Source organism: Gobio gobio, assembly GCF_949357685.1.
Source record: "Gobio gobio genome assembly, chromosome: 4".
Lineage (NCBI taxonomy): Eukaryota > Metazoa > Chordata > Actinopteri > Cypriniformes > Gobionidae > Gobio > Gobio gobio.
This window is the reverse complement of record NC_137100.1, coordinates 10712168-10730561: the sequence shown is the minus strand read 5'-3', so window position 1 is coordinate 10730561 and position 18394 is coordinate 10712168. Positions and strand designations below refer to the sequence as shown.

The 18394-nt window shown below is 38.0% G+C and overlaps 1 protein-coding gene across 3 annotated transcripts in view; it reads left to right on the top strand.

The window, feature by feature from the left end:
* Positions 1-18394, top strand: part of doc2b (double C2-like domains, beta) — a 394892-nt gene that overhangs the window by 340261 nt on the left and 36237 nt on the right. For all 3 annotated transcript variants that reach the window (XM_079815985.1, XM_079815983.1, XM_079815984.1), the window contains one exon: positions 6972-7081. In XM_079815985.1, the coding sequence (XP_079672111.1) occupies positions 6972-7081 (110 nt within the window). The remainder of the gene's footprint in view (positions 1-6971; positions 7082-18394) is intronic.

The following is an 18394-nucleotide window of genomic DNA, read 5'->3' as shown; positions in this document are numbered from 1 at the left end:
GATTACTTAAAATTATTCATATTAATATATGATTATAAATAAAATGTAAATGCATATTGTTATCAATAAAATAATAATAATAATCTAAGTTAATTAAAATGCTAACAAAAAAAGAAAAGGTTGAGAACCACGGCCCCACTTTATATTAGGTGGCCTTAAGTACTTTGTACTTACATCAAAAAATAAGTACAATGTACTTACTGTGTTCAAATTGTATTGCAAAACACTTTTGCTGTTATTGAGGTGGGATACGGGTAGGGTTAGGGACAGGTGTGGGGGTATGGGTAAGTTTAAGAGTAGGGTTAGGTGTAAGGGAAGGGCCAACTGTGTAATTACAAATGTAACTACAGAAATTAATTACAGACGTAATTACATGCAGGTATTTTTTTAAATGTAAGTACAATGTAAAAACATGTATGTACACAATAAGTGCATTGTATCAAATGATTAATTAAAATGTTAGTACATAGTAGTTAAGGCCACCTAATATAAAGTGGGTCCAGAACCACAGCTTCATGGTAATATGTTGATAGTTGATTTCTTATAATGAAGATTCTGATGATCAAACATGATGTACACACCTGTTAAACAAGTACTGTCTATCACTGTTTATCATCCATATAGTTCAAATTGTGACCCGTGCTGGCAAAAGGAGTCGGAATGTACACGAGCTACAGGCAAAACAAGTGAAAAATGTGGTTGAATTTGAGGTTTTCACAAAAATTAGTTCATTAGCATTTACACATTTATTAATTTAGTAGACGCTTTTATCCAAAGTGGCTTACAACTGAGGAATACAGGAATCGATCCGTCATGAAGAGGTGAAAAATCACAAAAGTGTCTGAAATACTACGTTTTGGACATTTGCTTCGAGTAGCATAAGCTAGAATAGGGAGGGAATAGAGGAAAAAAATAGTTTTTTTTTTTTTTTTAGATGAGGTTAAGTGATCTGAATGTTTCTGAATGTTGTCGGTGATTCTGCTTCCCGGATGGAGGTGGGGAGATCGTTCCACCAGCAAGGAACAGTGAACGAAAATGATCTGGAAATGGCCTTGACCAAGCCTTGACCAGGGCCTGGATGAGAAGCTGTCTTGCATGCTCTGTTAGGAACGGTCTGATCTTCCTGATGTTGTGAAGCACAAACCTGCATGACCGAGCTGTCTTTGAAATGTAGTCTTTGATGGACAACTGGTCATCAAAGGTTACTTCAAGATTTCTGACCGACTTTAAAGGGGTAATCAAGGATGAACCTAGCTGGATGGTGAAATCGTGTTGTAGAGTCAGATTGGCAGGGAAGACGAGAAGCTCAGGTTGAGCTGTAGGTGATGTTCTTTCATCCATGCCGAGATGTCTGCCAGACAGCTTGAGATTCGTGCAGCTACTGTGGGGCTACTGGTTGAAATGAAAGGTAGAGCTGTTAAGCCCCTCGTCTAGTGATCCCACTGCTCCAAATAGCCATTAAACATCTAAAAGTATGCATGTAAAGCTGATGTAAACAAAACGATCTTACTCGCGATGACTGACAGATCCAACGCGCATGCACAAAGACTCCTCAGACAGCGCCTGATCTCGATATACACAGAATTACAGTGTTTCAAAATATCTGTCTTGGCAGATTTCCTGCAAACATTATCAGTTGTGTTATAAAATAACGTTTGGTTAACTGTTGGGGAAAAATGTTATCCATGCGGTAAAGTAGGTCTTAAAGGGTTAGTTCATCCAAAAATGAAAATTAGCCCATGATTTACTCACCCTTAAGTCATCCTAGTGTTATCCTAGTGCATCCTAGAGTTATATTACAAAAGTCCAGGCTAATCCAAGCTTTATAATAGCAGTAATTGTTGCTCTGTTTTTGAAGTCCATAAAAAATGCATCTATCCGTCAAATAATGTGCTCCACACGGCTCTGGGGGGTTGAAGGCCTTTTTCCATAAATTGAATACGGAAGACGATTGGCCGAAACTTTACTTTATAAAGTTTTAAATATGGATATTTTTCTTACACAAACGCATCGATTTGCTCCCGGTGACCTTTTTATGAATGGATGGATTTGAGAATGTGATATGGTATAGTGCGAATATCTTGTCTGACGTGCTGCATGTTTTGTACGGAGTACAGCATAGCTTCCAGTTTCTCAATAAATGTTTTTCTGCAAACTGCTATATTGTCCCCTTGGAATTATAAGTTGTGTAGCCTATATTTTGGAAGTTTTTACTTAGAAAATAAAAAGGTTCTTTCTACTACACTGTCGAATGGAATGCAAAAAATTTATTTTATATCTGCCAAAATAAAAGCTCTGTTTAATGTTTGAAAGAAATCAACATTTCTTGTTTTTAAAAGAAGTCTCTTCTGCTCACCAAGGATGCATTTATTTGATCAAAAATAGAGTAAAAACAGTAATATTGTGAAATATTATTATAATGTAAAACATCTGTTTTATATGTGAATATAGTAAAGTGTGATTTATTCCTGTGATCAAAGCTGAATTTATCATCATTACTCCAGTCTCCAGTGTCACATGATCCTTCAGAATTAATTCTGATATGAGGATTTGATGCTCAAGAAACATTTATGATTATTATCAATGGTGAAAACAGTTGTGTACAATATTTTTAGGATTTTTTGAAAGCTTTCTATTTCAGAGAAATGCTGTTCTTTTGAACCTCCTATTCATCAAATAATCCTGGGGAAAAGTGAGCATATTCAGCATAAGAGACTACTTACATGGTTTTTTTTTTTAAGTACATATCCCAGTCTGAAGTGTAGTACAGTAAGGTTTTGAATATTAACACCTGACCACTCCTGTGGGTTTGCTACTGTTACAATTAAAAACCGTATAAGGGTAAAACCATTACAGCCAGACATGATGAAAGCAACACAGCTACAACTACTAAAATTGATACTGATACTGGGTGTGCGAATTATCAAGAATTGACAATAGTCAATCGCATTGGTGGCACCGAGGGCCCCCCAAATAAAATTCTGCTTGGGGCCCCATAAGGGCTTGGGCCGGCCCTGCCTCAGAGCCATGTGGAGCACGTTATTTGACGGACAGATGCATTTTTTATGGACTTCAAAAACAGCAACAATTACTGGTATAATAAAGCTTGGATTAGCCTGGACTTTTGTAATATAACTCAGATTGTATTCGTCTGAAAGAAGAATGTCATATACACCTAGGATGACTTGAGGGTGAGTAAATCATGGGATAATTTTCATTTTTGGGTGAACTAACCCTTTAATATAGGCTGTCTATCACATTTAGGGCCCTATTTTAACGATCTGAAACGCAAGTGTCAAAGCGCGAAGCGCAAGTAACTTTGTGGGCGGGTCTCGGCGCTGTTGCTATTTTCCCGGTGGGATAAATGGCTCTTGCGCCCGGCGCAAATCTAAAATGGGTTGGTCTGAAGTAGCTTCATTATTCATAGGTGTGGTTTGGGCGTAACGTGAATAAACCAATCCGAGCGTCATCCAACATTCCCTTTAAAAGCAGGTGCGCAAGTTCCATTATGGATTGCTATTATTATGGCGTATTTACCAGGCGCACGCCAGGAGCGGTTCACAGCCGAGGAGACTGATGTTCTTGTAAGAGCAGTGAAAGACAGAGAAGTGAAGTTGTAATGTTGTACATTATGGTAAAGGTGATTTCACAGTCTTTTTTTTTTCAGTCTTTCAGTTTTTTCAGTTTTTCAGTCGATTTTTTTTCCTGGTTCTTGACGGACAAACCAATTTGTCAGATGTCCTTATATACATATATGTCTTGCCACTATTGGGCAAACAGGTCTTATCCTTAATTATTACAATTAGCCTGAATCATTTGTAAGCTAGATTTATGCCTATTTTTTCACATCTTCGTGGCACACCACAATGATTTCCGTCATCTCATGTGTTAATATTTTTTTAGTGTAACAATTTATGATTTGCAAAAATAACTGTTGCATCTGTGTAGATTACATGAGCAAAGTGTATGCGCGTTGTGCACGCTATACATTATGGTCAAGCATGCGCCCTTAAAATAGCATAATGAACAACGCGCAACGCGCCACTGACTTTAGACTAGGTTTTTTCTGGTCAGTGGCGCAATTGTTTAATGGAACAGCAAAATAGCACCAGGGATTGTTTGCGCCGGAACACGCCTCCTTTTTTGCGCTGAACCGCCCAGGGAGCACAAGTTCATTCACTAGTTTAGCGACGTGCTTCTGTGGAGGGAAAAGCGCGCTTTGCGCGGGTGCAAAATAGGAATGACACATGCGTCGGTGTACAAAGTCAATTGCGCTGGGTGCAAGATAGGGCCCTCAATGTTAATAGGCCTCTCACGATAACTACTTTTTGTTTCTCTATATATCATCCCAGGAATAATTGCGATAAACGATATTAGTCATTTTAAGACTATTTTATGCCACTGAATATATAATCCTAATATAACAGCAAACTAATGCCAGTAGACCTACACACTTTCAAATGACAACCTTTAGATCATGGGAATTAAGGGTAAAAAATGTTATCCTAAATAAAATAAAAAAATTTGAATAAATAGTAAATAAACATTTTCCCTTGTGAAACGGCTTTAACACTCGTCATTCTGCGTTGACATTTATATGTGCACCGGAACAGGGCATTGCGGCTTTGAAATCGAGTCCATTTGGGCTTATTCTTCCAAACTGTCAGTAGTTGTCAGGAAAACACTATAACGCCTCAAATGGCGCCTTTTTTTCACCTGTCGATAACTACCCTGTGTATGAAGGAACTGCCTGAGAACCACTTTTGCCTCCGTCACGGAAAACATACAAGATGACAGCACAATCGAGTAAAATGTTGGTGACATTCATTATCATGTAAACATAATGGCCGATATATTGCATCACAAAAAACTATTGAGGTCATGTACATATATTGTGCGATATACACTCACCTAAAGGATTATTAGGAACACCTGTTCAATTTCTCATTAATGCAATTATCTAATCAACCAATCACATGGCAGTTGCTTCAATGCATTTAGGGGTGTGGTCCTGGTCAAGACAATCTCCTGAACTCCAAACTGAATGTTAGAATGGGAAAGAAAGGTGATTTAAGCAATTTTGAGCGTGGCATGGTTGTTGGTGCCAGACGGGCCGGTCTGAGTGTTTCACATTCTGCTCAGTTACTGGGATTTTCACGCACAACCATTTCTAGGCTTTACAAAGAATGGTGTGAAAAGGGAAAAACATCCAGTATGCGGCAGTCTAGTGGGCGAAAATGCCTTGTTGATGCTAGAGGTCAGAGGAGAATGGGCCGACCGATTCAAGCTGATAGAAGAGCAACTTTGACTGAAATAACCACTCGTTACAACCGAGGTATGCAGCAAAGCATTTGTGAAGCCACAACACACAGAAGCTTGAGGCGAATGGGCTACAACAGCAGAAGACCCCACCGGGTCCCACTCATCTCCACTACAAATAGGAAAAAGAGGCTACAATTTGCACAAGCTGACCAAAATTGGACAGTTGAAGACTGGAAAAATGTTGCCTGGTCTGATGAGTCTCGATTTCTGTTGAGACATTCAGTCAGAATTTGGCGTAAACAGTATGAGAACATGGATCCATCATGCCTTGTTACCACTGTGCAGGCTGGTGGTGGTGGTGTAATGGTGTGGGGGATGTTTTCTTGGCACACTTTAGGCCCCTTAGTGCCAATTGGGCATCGTCTTAAATGCATTGCAAATGGTATCATGGAAAAAAAGGTTAAACATGTATGTTTATTTTCTATAGATATAAGTTTTGACTTATTTGGATTTGGTGGTATTACCAGGGATTTTAAGGTATGATTGCTAGGTGATTTTGTTTAGATTTTCTGAATTTACTTTGCTGACTCTATCGACTTCAAATAGGTGTAGCTCAGTCATTTTTTGTCTCCAACAAATCATACATCATTTTGAAGGTTTTTAATAGAGAATGAAAATAACTAATTTTTTAAAATTTGCTCATTGCGACTCATTTTGCCAGCACAGGTCACAATTACATTTGATGGATGGCCGAAGTACATGGCCTTTAAAATCATACATTTGGTATGTTTCACCCAGGCTGAGAAATCATCTTGAAACAAACATACCTTCTTTACTTCAGACTCTTGTCTGTTAAACTTCAGATGTTTAACTTCAGATTAATATTTACTTAACCTTTTGATGTTCTTATTTCATAAACGTACTTTAAAAAACAAACACTCCGTCATATCCACTCCTTCTGTCCCACCATGGGTCTAGAATAGTTTAATCAAACTGACCAGTGCTACCTTAAGATCTAAATGTCAGTTTTTCCTTGTCACTGACCAACCTCTGTGTACTACAAATTACCGCCATGCCTCTCATTATAATTCATATGTTTTTTACCCTCCTTGCTCATCATGCCAACAATCCACTTAACTACTGACAATATAAGACTCCTCCTTCTGTATGTCCTACAGAGGAGCTGAACTCTCCTTCACAGGGTTACAGAGTAATCGAAAGGGATAGGATATCAGAGTTATCCCAGTAGGATTAGGAAACAGCTCACAGATGTGCTAGATGAAACAAAGACTCAGGTGTTAATCACACCTGCTTTAATCACCATGAGGAACTTTCCAATTTTCCATGAACAGGGTACAACATAGTGCCTGACACTCTTTTCTCCTCTTTTTTCAATAAATGATGCAAGAAGGCGCTTAAGCTTTATAAAATGCTTGGAAAGCCTTGCAAAGCTGTCAGCCTTGGAAAGTCAAACTAAATATAATACAAGCTGTTTTATTTTCCAGTAATTCTAAGTGTGATTTTCCTTTTTTTTGCAATCCTGTTACCAAAATTTGGTGCATGTTTAAATACAGAGTTTAAACCCCTGATTTGCCTGACATGGTGAAATGGAAGCTCTGGTATATTCTTAGCTTGTGCTAAGAATAAAGACCAAAGAGTGCCAGTGAACACAACCACTAATCTACAAGCAAATCTATCATTTCTTCTAGGCCAATAAGCTCCGCACCAAGACCCTACGCAACACTCTCAACCCTGTCTGGAGTGAGACCCTGACGTATTATGGAATAACAGATGAAGATATGGTTCGCAAAACACTCAGGTACCCAATCACAATCTATACCTTCATTACTTACTGTGAAGCTGACATGTCAAGGCCTCAGCAAAATTCTGGAATTAGACAATTGTGTCTTGAATGCTCAACTTATTTGTGCTAAATTGCCACTGGAAATGACAAAAGCTTATCCATCGTAAAGAAGTGACTTGGTTGTTAGTGGAGTTTAGCAACGGGCTGCTTACCTAGAAATACAGATTTGGGTAACACTTTATTTCAATGGTCCACTTTAGACATTCTAGTAACTATACTGTAGGTACCTTTCTGTCAACAACTACGTGTCAACTAACTCTATTAGTAGACTGTCTTCTTAAAATCTGCTAACATTTTAATTTGATCGTCCCCAACAGTAGAGTTTAGATTCAGGCCGGGCCTTTCATCAAGCATTTGTGTCATTATGTGTCATCATTACTTTATTAGCCTAATTGGGTGGGGAGAAAGCTATGGCATAATCAGAAAAAAAAGAAAAAAAAAAAAAAATATATATATATATATATATATATATATATATATATTAGGGCTGAAACGATTCATCGAGTTACTCGATTAACTCGATTACAAAAATTCCTCGAGGCAAAAATTCTGCCTCGAAGCCTCATTAAATTCCTATGACGCGCACTTTACGCGCAGGATCTGATTCACACGTTGTTCTATGTTCAGGAAGCACACCATAGCGCATGATACATTTTGAATTTAGTTTAGATTCTAGATGCCTAGAATCACTATAGTAACTGCATGTTTTACACAGTTTATGTAAGTTGATTACCGTTCTTATAGCTGCCACACACACACACACACACGCGCGCGGCGCGCGCAAGCCCCGATTGAAGCCAGATCGCTTTCACTTTCATCCTCATAAAGTTTGTCAAGTAAATGCTTTTAAAGCCTAGCCAGTATGAACATTGAAGCGGTTGTGCACTATTCAAAAACAACAATACGGAAAACTTATCCGTTCAGTGCTCAGCTTTTTTCTGTGACACGGAGAGTTGCAAGTAGGGCTCGCTGAGGCCTGCGGTGGATATCCAACTCCGCTCACATCCAAGTGTGACGTCAGAAATCCCGCCCTGCAGCTAATTTCATTGGTTACAGTTACGGGTAGGTTTAGAGATCAGTGTTTGGTGTAGGCAATCAGTACTTAATTCGTTACAGTGACGGTTAGGTTTAGGGAAAAGAGTTTGGTGTAGGCAATCAGTACTTAATTCGTTACAGTGACGGTTAGGTTTAGGGAAAAGAGTTTGGTGTAGGCAATCAGTACTTAATTCGTTACAGTGATGGGTAGGTTTAGGGATCAGTGTTTGGTGTAGAGGCAGTCTCTACTGTGATTGATATGACCAATAAAATCTTAAAAATCGGCTGCAGGGCGGCATTGGCCTGGCCTCTGACGTCACACTTGGATGTGGGCCGGGTTGGACATCCACCGCAGGCTGCAGCGAGCCCCTTCTCGAGAGTTGAGCCGTGTCGCGTCTTTGACAACGAGCGCGAGCCCTGAAGGCTGACCTCTTTTCGCATGAAGATCGCGCGCGGAGAGCAGCACAGAACTGATAGTAGAAAATCAGTAACACACACACACACACACACGCATGCACCCTCCTCTCTCTCTCGCGCGCCAGTCAGACCAATCGTGGCAATGCATCACATATGCTTAAACTTTTATGTAGCCACGCAACAATAATTTCAGCATGCGTTCACTGTATACACCGGGATGTGATGTTGTGACACGATTTTTCGAACGGATGCTTCACCTTAAATGCACCGCTATGCAAGTGATGCAAGCCAAATGCAGCGTTCTATTAAAAATGAATGTATGTATTTCTGCTGTACCAAACTGCAATGAAGCCTCACGCACACGCGCACGCACACACACACACACACACACACACACACACACAGGTTACTAGGTTACCATAGCAAATAGGCTCACCACATATGATATATTATTTGTTAGTAGCCTAATGGTAAATGCTGCAGGTGTAGAAATCTACATAAAAGATATTTACTTCGATATCAGCGCTAGATTACAGCATGAAACCTGTTGTGCATATTAATAAATTAAATTGCTTTTCATTTTCGTTATGGATTATTTGTTTTGGTTGTTTAAAAACACGGAAAAAAATGTATCCGATTAATCGATTAATCGATCGATTAAGTGCTAGATTAATCGATTACAAAAAGAATCGATAGCTGCAGCCCTAAAATATATATATTTTTTTTTTTTTTTTTTTTTTTTTTTTAGCAAAGTAGGCATAAGTAACAAATGTGTACAAAGTTAAGTTTCTTCATTCGGATCCATTTGCGATCTATTCTTCCATTCTGAATAAACAAACAACGCAGTTTACATGCTTCGTAGGGATAGTTCACCCTGAAATGAAAATAAAGCCGTCTTTTACTCACCCTGTTCCAATGCCCTATGTCCTTCTATCTTCTGCGGAAAGTGTTCAGGAGGCATACTATAAGGAGAAAGAAACCTTATTATTAAGTCAAAATACTGAGCTCAGCCGTCTGTGCGCGTTCCTGTGAATGCGTGCGAGCCATTAGCAGCCGCTCATTCACTTAAGGGGGTTTACCTTATTATTAGTATTATTGTATTATTTCTTATCATATACCTTAGAGAAGATGACAGTTCGGCTCGCACGCACTCACAGGAATGCACACAGAGTAAGGGCCGTGCTCAGTATTTTGTCTGAATAATAAGGCTTCTTTCTCGCAAAAACCTTATAGTTTGCCTCCTGAACACTTTCCATATATGACGCGCATCTCACTGTATCATTGCGTTATACTTTTGTATCCTTTTCATAAAGTTTTAGCCTGGTCTCCATTCACTGCCATTATATGGAGGAGCACGTGCAGGATGTTTTTTTATTTATTTCTGCTTTTGAGGTCAGAAAAAGATAGAAGGACAGAGGGCATTGGAACAACAGCAGGGTGAGTAAAAGATGGCTTTATTTTCATTTCATGGTGAACTGTCCCTTTTGAGATAATTCTAAACGGATTTCTGTAGTTCAAACAATTGTAGTTGAGAATGTCAGTTGTAACGGCCCGCGTATTAAAAAATGCTCAGGCTTAAATTGAGCTCGGGCTCATAATTACAGTTAATATTACAATGTGCACGGGCTCGGGTAGGGTCGGCCTTGATTTTTTTTGGGCCCGATGTAAGCTCTACCCAACAAACATTCTACTGACTATAAGTAACTTTTCAACTATGTCAACTTATTCTACTAACCCTATCAGTCTACTGCAGTCTTACTATTATTCTAAAGAGAGTTTGTTGACATGTAGTTGCAGAGTGACTTAGAATGTGTTTCGAAGTGGACCATCGAAATAAAGTGTACATATTTGCTACATATTGAGAGAAAAAACATTAGGTTCATTCCCATAGATCAAAAGAAAAGGATGACTGAGAAAGTGGCACGCGAAGCAAATCAACTTAAGTTTAATGAGGGCTTTTCAAAAATGTCAGTGGTGACTGACCTAAGATCCTACTTTAATAAAGAAAAAGAAAGAATATGGATGTTTTTAATTAAGTGTCCATGGTTACATGATTCCCATGATCCAGTTGAAATTGGGTGGGTCAGGCCCACCCCGAGCCCCCATGTAGCGCTGAGCCTGAGACCTAATTACAAGCAGAACAACCATTTGCCTTTAATGATTCTTGGATTGCTGCTATAAAGTGTAGTGAGAAGTTATGGCATTCATGAAAATTAAAAGTCTCCAGTTTAAGCACCAGTGAAGGAGGTATACATTTACTTATCAAGCTGTCCTCTAAAACTGAAAGCTTATATCGTGTTTAGGTCTGGTTACTGGGGTCTTCATGAAACCTCTGTGTTCCTGTGTCAGTGTTTTTACACTCAGGAAAATGGCAGTATATTAAGGAAACAGTGCTTGCTTTTATCCTGTAAAATTTCATCATATCCCTTGGACATGATGTGACCCTGCAGAGCAATTATCTGGATCTAATCACTCAAATTAGCTGGCTGCTCATGCTCATAGGTTGTCTGGCTATCACCAGACCAAGCTCAATTTAAGATTGAACACTGGTCTGGGGAGTCTGCTCTGTATTTTCTACTGCACAAGAGGCGTGATAAACGAGCATACATTAAATGACTCTGTAAGCAATTGGATAGTCCTTCAACCAATCAGACCGCAAGAGGCATGATCAACAGGCAACGACCCATCGCTTCTCTATCCGTCATCGTGTTAAACCCGGCAATATCGCTCGCGCCAGGTGGATAAGCCAGTCTGTGATTGGTTCCCGCAAAAGTGTAACAAAAGCAGTAGAAATGAATGTACAGGTTTCCAGACTTTCCAGAGTTGCAGGGCGAAATCAAATCGCCTGCAGATCAGGCTGGGTTAACCAGTCTAGCTCATAGGTTGAATGATGTGCATTGGCCTTGGATACAAGTGGTGAAACTTGCAAAAAAAAAATTGTTTAGACACATGCTATACAAATATCCTCAGTGATGTTACTAGAATGTGGGGTGAACAACTTAAGTCAAATTCCAATTGCAAAGAAATTCCTATAGAATGTTGCCAGGGGGAAGAAAATGTTTTAAATGCATGGAACACTTTACAGTCCAAAATAGTTAACTTGCATAATATACCATTTTGGTGCTTTATGTCCGCAATTCCGAGTATATTTCTCCCAATTCTGAGAAGAAAAAATTGAATTGCCAGATATAAACTCGATATTCTGACTTTTTTTCTCAGAATTGTGATATAAACTCGCAATTGCGAGTTATAAAATCACAAAAAAAGTCAAAATTGTGAGATATATGGGTTTAAATGTTATCTATGTAAAAGGTTATAGGATTATATGCTGTAACTGTAATATACAACATGCCCTCTATGAACTGCATATGTCTATGTTGTGTAGATCTAGTGTTTATATGAAATTCATGCTTTAAATTTATTGCAGGTTCAAATGCAGTTTAGCTTCAAATTGCGTCTTTGATGATGGTATTCTATAAAAATTAAGACCATCTTTTTTTTTGCATTCTGATTATGATGTTTAAAGGCACAAGAAGACATTTATTTTCCTTATTCTGTAAATCTCACCGTTTTCCTCCACTTGTTAACACAATTTTTCTGCCACCTTAATAATGCAACTGCAGTGACATAACTCGGAAGTCTACTCCTAAATGGTCTGTGTTAGACATTTTCATTTTTTTATAGTTTTTGTAACCGGACTCTTTAGATGTCGTCTCATTGTTGCGTCATAATTCACAGTGGCAATTGCTAGAGGTCTTCAGACTCATCAACCTATCATGACTCACCTTTGCAAATGTTTGGAAGTTTTCATGTCATATTCATTATTTTGGCCTCCCCCTTTAGATATTATGTTGCCTGGTGATATCACCCCAGATGAGATGTCATTGGCCCTTTCTGAGTGACATTTAATGCCTGGCAAACATGACTGTAGCAAAATGGGTTGTTTTTCACAGAGCTTGATTGTTTAGTTTGCATTGAAACTCTGTGCAGTGATTGAAATGCTGCATTAGGATAATAGCACTGACAAAGTGGCAGTAAAGATTACACCACAGAGGAACATTAGTCTCCACTTGTGTGTATCATTACATAACAGCTGTGTTACACTCACAATATCCCTCAAATCCATTAAAAGCAGATTAACCAAGTTGCCTGAGTAGAGAACCCACTTAGCATTGTCTTTCTAGTTAAATGTTGCACATATAAGGAAAAGGTTTAATGTGTCAGATAATGAGATCAAAAGTACAAGTCTAACAAGCTATACACACAAATTAACATTTTGATTCAGTCATATCATGGTTAATGAAATAAATGTCAGACAATCGAAAATAACAATTTTGTGGAGCTAATTTAACTGTGCTTGTATATTATGACTAATAATAATCATAATTATTATTATTATTAGTCATAATATACAAGCACAGTTAAATTGCTAATAATATATAATAATATAATAATTTAACAAAAATACAAAATATTAATATTACAATAACATTTTCATTAAAGAGTATTTAAATATAATAAAATTATAATAATAATTATTATTATTATATTTGACAGAAAACTTATTTTACAAAAAAACTGCAGGGTTATCTGTTAACATGCAGGTAGCTTATGAATAAAAATAAAGATTTATTATAAAATATTATATTATTATTATTATAAAAATCTGTGATATAAATTGCTTAATTTTTGTCAGGAGGTATGCAAAATCTAATGATTTTGCAAAATATGAGCCTCTTATGCATCCACTGTGGGGGGAAAACTCCTGTGCACTGGAGAAAAACATATGGATTGTCATATACATTTATTTAGAGAAGTATTATTTTTCACCCAAAATAGGATGAAGTGAGCTAGCCTGGCTCCGCCCTCCTACGTACTTGAATTTTCATTTTCCTTCAGTACTCCATCTGGAATTGCTGTATATTCTTTGGTTTTCTCTGATCAAATGTTAACCGGTCCAATCAGCAAACAGAGGGAGTGGCTGAGAACAATGAGGTTGATGTTGTGCGCTAGTTTGAGATGACATACGTCATGACCAAACGTTAGCGATTGTACTAATGAAAGCTAGAAGTGAGCACTGCTGGGCACTAAAAACACTCATGTTTCATTCATACTGCAGGCCAGAGGGCGCCTTCGAGCAGAAACGCCACATCTGCCTCAGAGAGAAGTAATATAATGACGTTTTCATGAAATCCCTAATGTGAAGCTAGCGTTGTGTAGCGGATTAAAAAGAAGATAGCAACGCTTAGATTAAACGTGAAGACAATAAACACATGACTGCGACAATATATGGTGTATTTGAGATCTTCAAGCCTTCTCGGGTATTTTCATAATAATAAAGTATATTATAATGCAGTGCTAGCCACATCAGCTCACAAAAAGGAAATATCAAACACTCGACTGACGATATGAAGTGAGTTAAAACATGTTATTAAACGTTGTTTTTTTTTTTTACGTACGTTATAAGCGACTCAAACTCGCAGTGCTTTCAGACGGAGCAGCGTTTACTACTGATCACAGAGCCGCTCTTGACTGACACGCTGGGCATATATTTATTTAATTAAACACTTTCATAATCGCACAACATAAGCCAAATTGCGATTGTGGTTCGATTACGATTAATCATGGAGCCCTAGTTGGCGATTACTGACAGAGCACTTTTTGGTCTTTGTCAGTGTTGACCATTTATTTGGGCTGACAACGCATTAAATGGGAATCCGATTTCAATTTGGTGTTAACTCTTACTTAATATGGATTAGTTTTCCATTAGAAAACTGCTTGCAAAGGAAGTCATTACTCTGAGGTCTTTTCTTGCTACCATCAGTCTCTGTCTCAGATACACCAGTATATATAGGAAAAATGTCCTCTGGAATGAGGAGAAATATTATCTAATGTCCCAGTTCTCTGACCAAATGAGCTTGTATCAAGTTAAGAATTCATAGCTTAATACCAGTTTATTGGATCTCATAAATTTTCATTTGACTATCATATATTGACTAAAAGATAAGACACTATTAAAGGGACAGTTCACCCAAAAATGAAAATGATGTCATTAATTTCTCACCCTCATGTCGTTTCAAACCTGTTAGACTTTTTTTCATCTTCCAGGGTTCCTACACAGTTTGGAAAATATGGTACTTTTCCAGGTCTGGAAAAGTATGGAAAATAGAAAGCAGTGTATGGAAAAATATTTGCATTTCCAGACTATTGCTCCTATTTAGTTTTCTATAATATAAAATTAAGAATTTAATGAAAATTAATTTATCATACCAGAAGTGTGTTTTCATGGCAGCTGTTTAGTGATTCTTTAGTGATTGTCAAACACGACTGAATTAATTCAAGGTGCAACTTTTCATTATGCAAAAATGCAGGTTATAAGCGTTTCGTTTTAGCACTGTATTACAAAGTCTCTAAAACAACCGTTGCAAAAAATATATATATACAGACTTTCGTGCACAAGAAACCATTAAACTTAAACATATGGGGCGATGCACACTGAGCCACCTTTTGCACCATCTGCCCATTTCACGTGGTGGTTTCTTGGCCGCCACAGAGTATGTGTTAAAGCAGACCTAAAGCCTTGAAATATGACGTACTGTCCTTACAAAAGCCAAATTTTGAACACTTTTTCACAGTAACAGTCTTTTTTATAGACCCTTGAACCTATTCGGCAAATAGGACAATGCTCACAGCTGTATTGTGCCATCAGCCCATTTTGTATCACGATTTCTCCGCCGCCACAGAGGATGTGTTAAATTGGACATTAGACGTTGATATTAGAGGTACTACCCTAACAAAGGCCAATTTCTATTAATTCATGTGGATCTATGCTCTCGTTTTCTTTATAGTAAGATGGCAGTGACGCACAAAGGAAATAGGTTATAGTATATATAAAACTAGAAATTGTTATGCATAAGCACGCCGCAAAAAAATCATGTGCGCATGTGAATAGTTTCTTGAGGGCACGAAAAAGTAAAAATATTTACAGATGACTGTACTACAGTATATACCATATATAATGCAGTAAATAATGCTGTATAAACCATTTATATTAATTATGGCCTGAAAATCTACATAGAGGTTTGGAAATTTGAGTCTGGAAAGGTATGGAAGTTTGAAATAGAAAATGTGTAGGAACCCTGATCTTCGGAACACAAATAAAGATCTTTTCGATGAAATATGAGAGCTTTTTGTCTCACCGTTAACAGTCTGTGCAACTACCACTTTGACGCTTCAAAAAGTTCATTAAGAGATTGTAAAACTAATCCATTTGAATTGAGTAGTTAAATCCATATTTTCTTAAGAGACTCGATTGCTTCATATGATGAACAGATTTAATTTAGGCTTTTATTCCCATACAAACATTCATCAACTCACACATCAGTTGTGGAAAACGTAAGCTCAATCATGTTTGCTTGATGTGTGAGAACCAATGAGGTTCATTCTCACGCATCAAGCAGGTTCGGTTGAGCTTCTGTTTATGTTCGCTGATCAATTTTTATATGTGAATAAAAGCCTAAATTCTGATCATCACAAAGCAATCGAGTCTCTTCAGAAAATTTGTACTAAACCGCTCAATTCATATGGGTTTGTTTTATGATCTTAAACAATTATTTAATGTGACTGATTGATCGATCAGACGGATGTCTAAAAGATAACTTGAATTCCAGATATTCTGACAGATAGAATTTACATTTTCGTTAGGAGTTTTGGCAGCAATTTAAAATAATTATAGTTCTGTAGGTTTCACAAGGCAAAAACTATTTAGTAATATTAAGTATTAAATCAGTTGATTACTCAGGGCTCAACGCTAAAGATTTTTTTCTACTTGTACAGTATATATATTATATTTATATTTATGCATTTGGCAGATGCTTTTATCCAAAGCGACTTACAGTGCCCTTATTACAGGGACAGTCCCCCTGGAGCAACATGGAGTAAAGTGCCTTGCTCAAGGACACACTGGTGGTCGAACCAGCAACCTTCTGCGTATCAGTTCCATGGTTTAACCCACTCAATCCATCTTACATCTACTTGCCCTGCCAACATTTTTACTGGCCCCACCACAAAAAAGTAATAAATAAAATAAAATAGGCCTAGTTATTGTTTTTGTTGTTTTTGATCCATGTAACCTTAATAAATAAGGTTAACTCAAAAAAATTATGCATGAAGTGAGAATAAAACAGAGAGTCAGTTCTTTCTTTTGAAACATTGCATGTTCAGATATTCATACAGTTGGCCATGAAACTTGACAAAAACGCTGGCGGTGACTGGCATATTTCATGTTTACGTTCATTTAAAAGACATAACCGACTATGTTTATGATGCTACTCGACAAGACAGGCATTTTGACATAATTTTGTACGAATACAAAAGACGTGTGGGTGCGCTTAAGCTAGTGTTTGCTGCGCCGCGCGAGAACCAAACTGAGAGACTCAGGCACTTTCTCACCTATGTGCACTTGAATATTTAAATAGGCAAGGCTTACAAATGCGAAAATTATCAGTGAAGACGTAGCACTGGCCCAAGCAGACAGGTGACAGTTCCATCAACTGGTCCGAGTGTCTTTCACGCTGGCCCCCGGCCATCGGGCAGTCCTTATTGTCGAGCCCTGTTACTTTGTGGTGTGCTCTTGGAGATAGTTTATTTAGTATTTTAGATAAATTGATTATATTTATGGTGAGGATGTATTTTTATTTTTTTCATTTCCGCCGAACCACCAACACAGGCATTTGTAAAACTTCTTGTATTTATTATGAACTATTCTTTATCAATGCATTTATTTTAATGGAACTATTACTATCCACACTTAATACTGTTGGTTTATACAAATCGATGGCAGATAGATTTGCGGTAGTTTGTGAGTTATGAAAGATACGAAAATGTACAAAATCTTGCCAGTGAATGCCAGATGAGACAGGTCAATATATGACCTGCAGTCTCTCTTTCCTGAGCAATATCTGATGCTGCAAGACGCTATAAAGTGTAACACCAACACCAAGTCCATTCTGGAGTCGTCTAGACAGGCCAGAGTTAGTGAGAGGCTTTTCCCGCTGAGATTGCAGCTCTGGGTTTGGAGGCTCCCAGATTTGTCTGGACTCAAGAGTGAGTTAATGAGGCAGAGAGTCTGCGCTTCAAAGGTCACATTTCTGTTCTTAAGCAGTGCAGTAACAGGTTCATTCAACCCAGCTAGAGGGAGGTGACGCTGGGTGATTTTACAGTTTAGAAAGGTTTAACTGAGGCATGGGATGAGGGTTTAGGGCTTTTTTTTAGGCTGTTTTTAGAGGATGATCTAGTCATATTGACAAGTTGACTGAAATCCTTAAAGGTGGTTTACTGTTTTGAGATGAAGTACAGACGTATGTGTGTGCGTCTGCAGACATGTGGATTGGGGAGGAACCACCTGATGATTCACCATTGCTTTTCTTTAGGGCTGTCTTAGCCAGTTTCCATGGAAACCAAAAGTCTCCCTCATAGGCCGTTCCTTCAGGGATCGCTCTTGTCCTTCACGTAAATAAACTCCAAACACTGGCATATTCAGCGCCTCACCTCTAGTGATTATAAAAACTACATTTTCATTATTTCCTCATGCAGCGTTCTTAAATTTCCTCAATAAAGACTGTCTAAAGCCCTGGCGGTCTGTGCCTACGCCCCAGTGATAAAATTGTTGTCTTATGTCTGACTCGAACTTGTCTGCTCTTGATCATTCTGAAAGGAGAGTACGAATGAAAAGAGCTGGGCATAAAGAGAAACAGGAAGGGACATCAATTTAACTTTCAATTCCTCTATAACATCAACGTTAAATTACACTGGCAT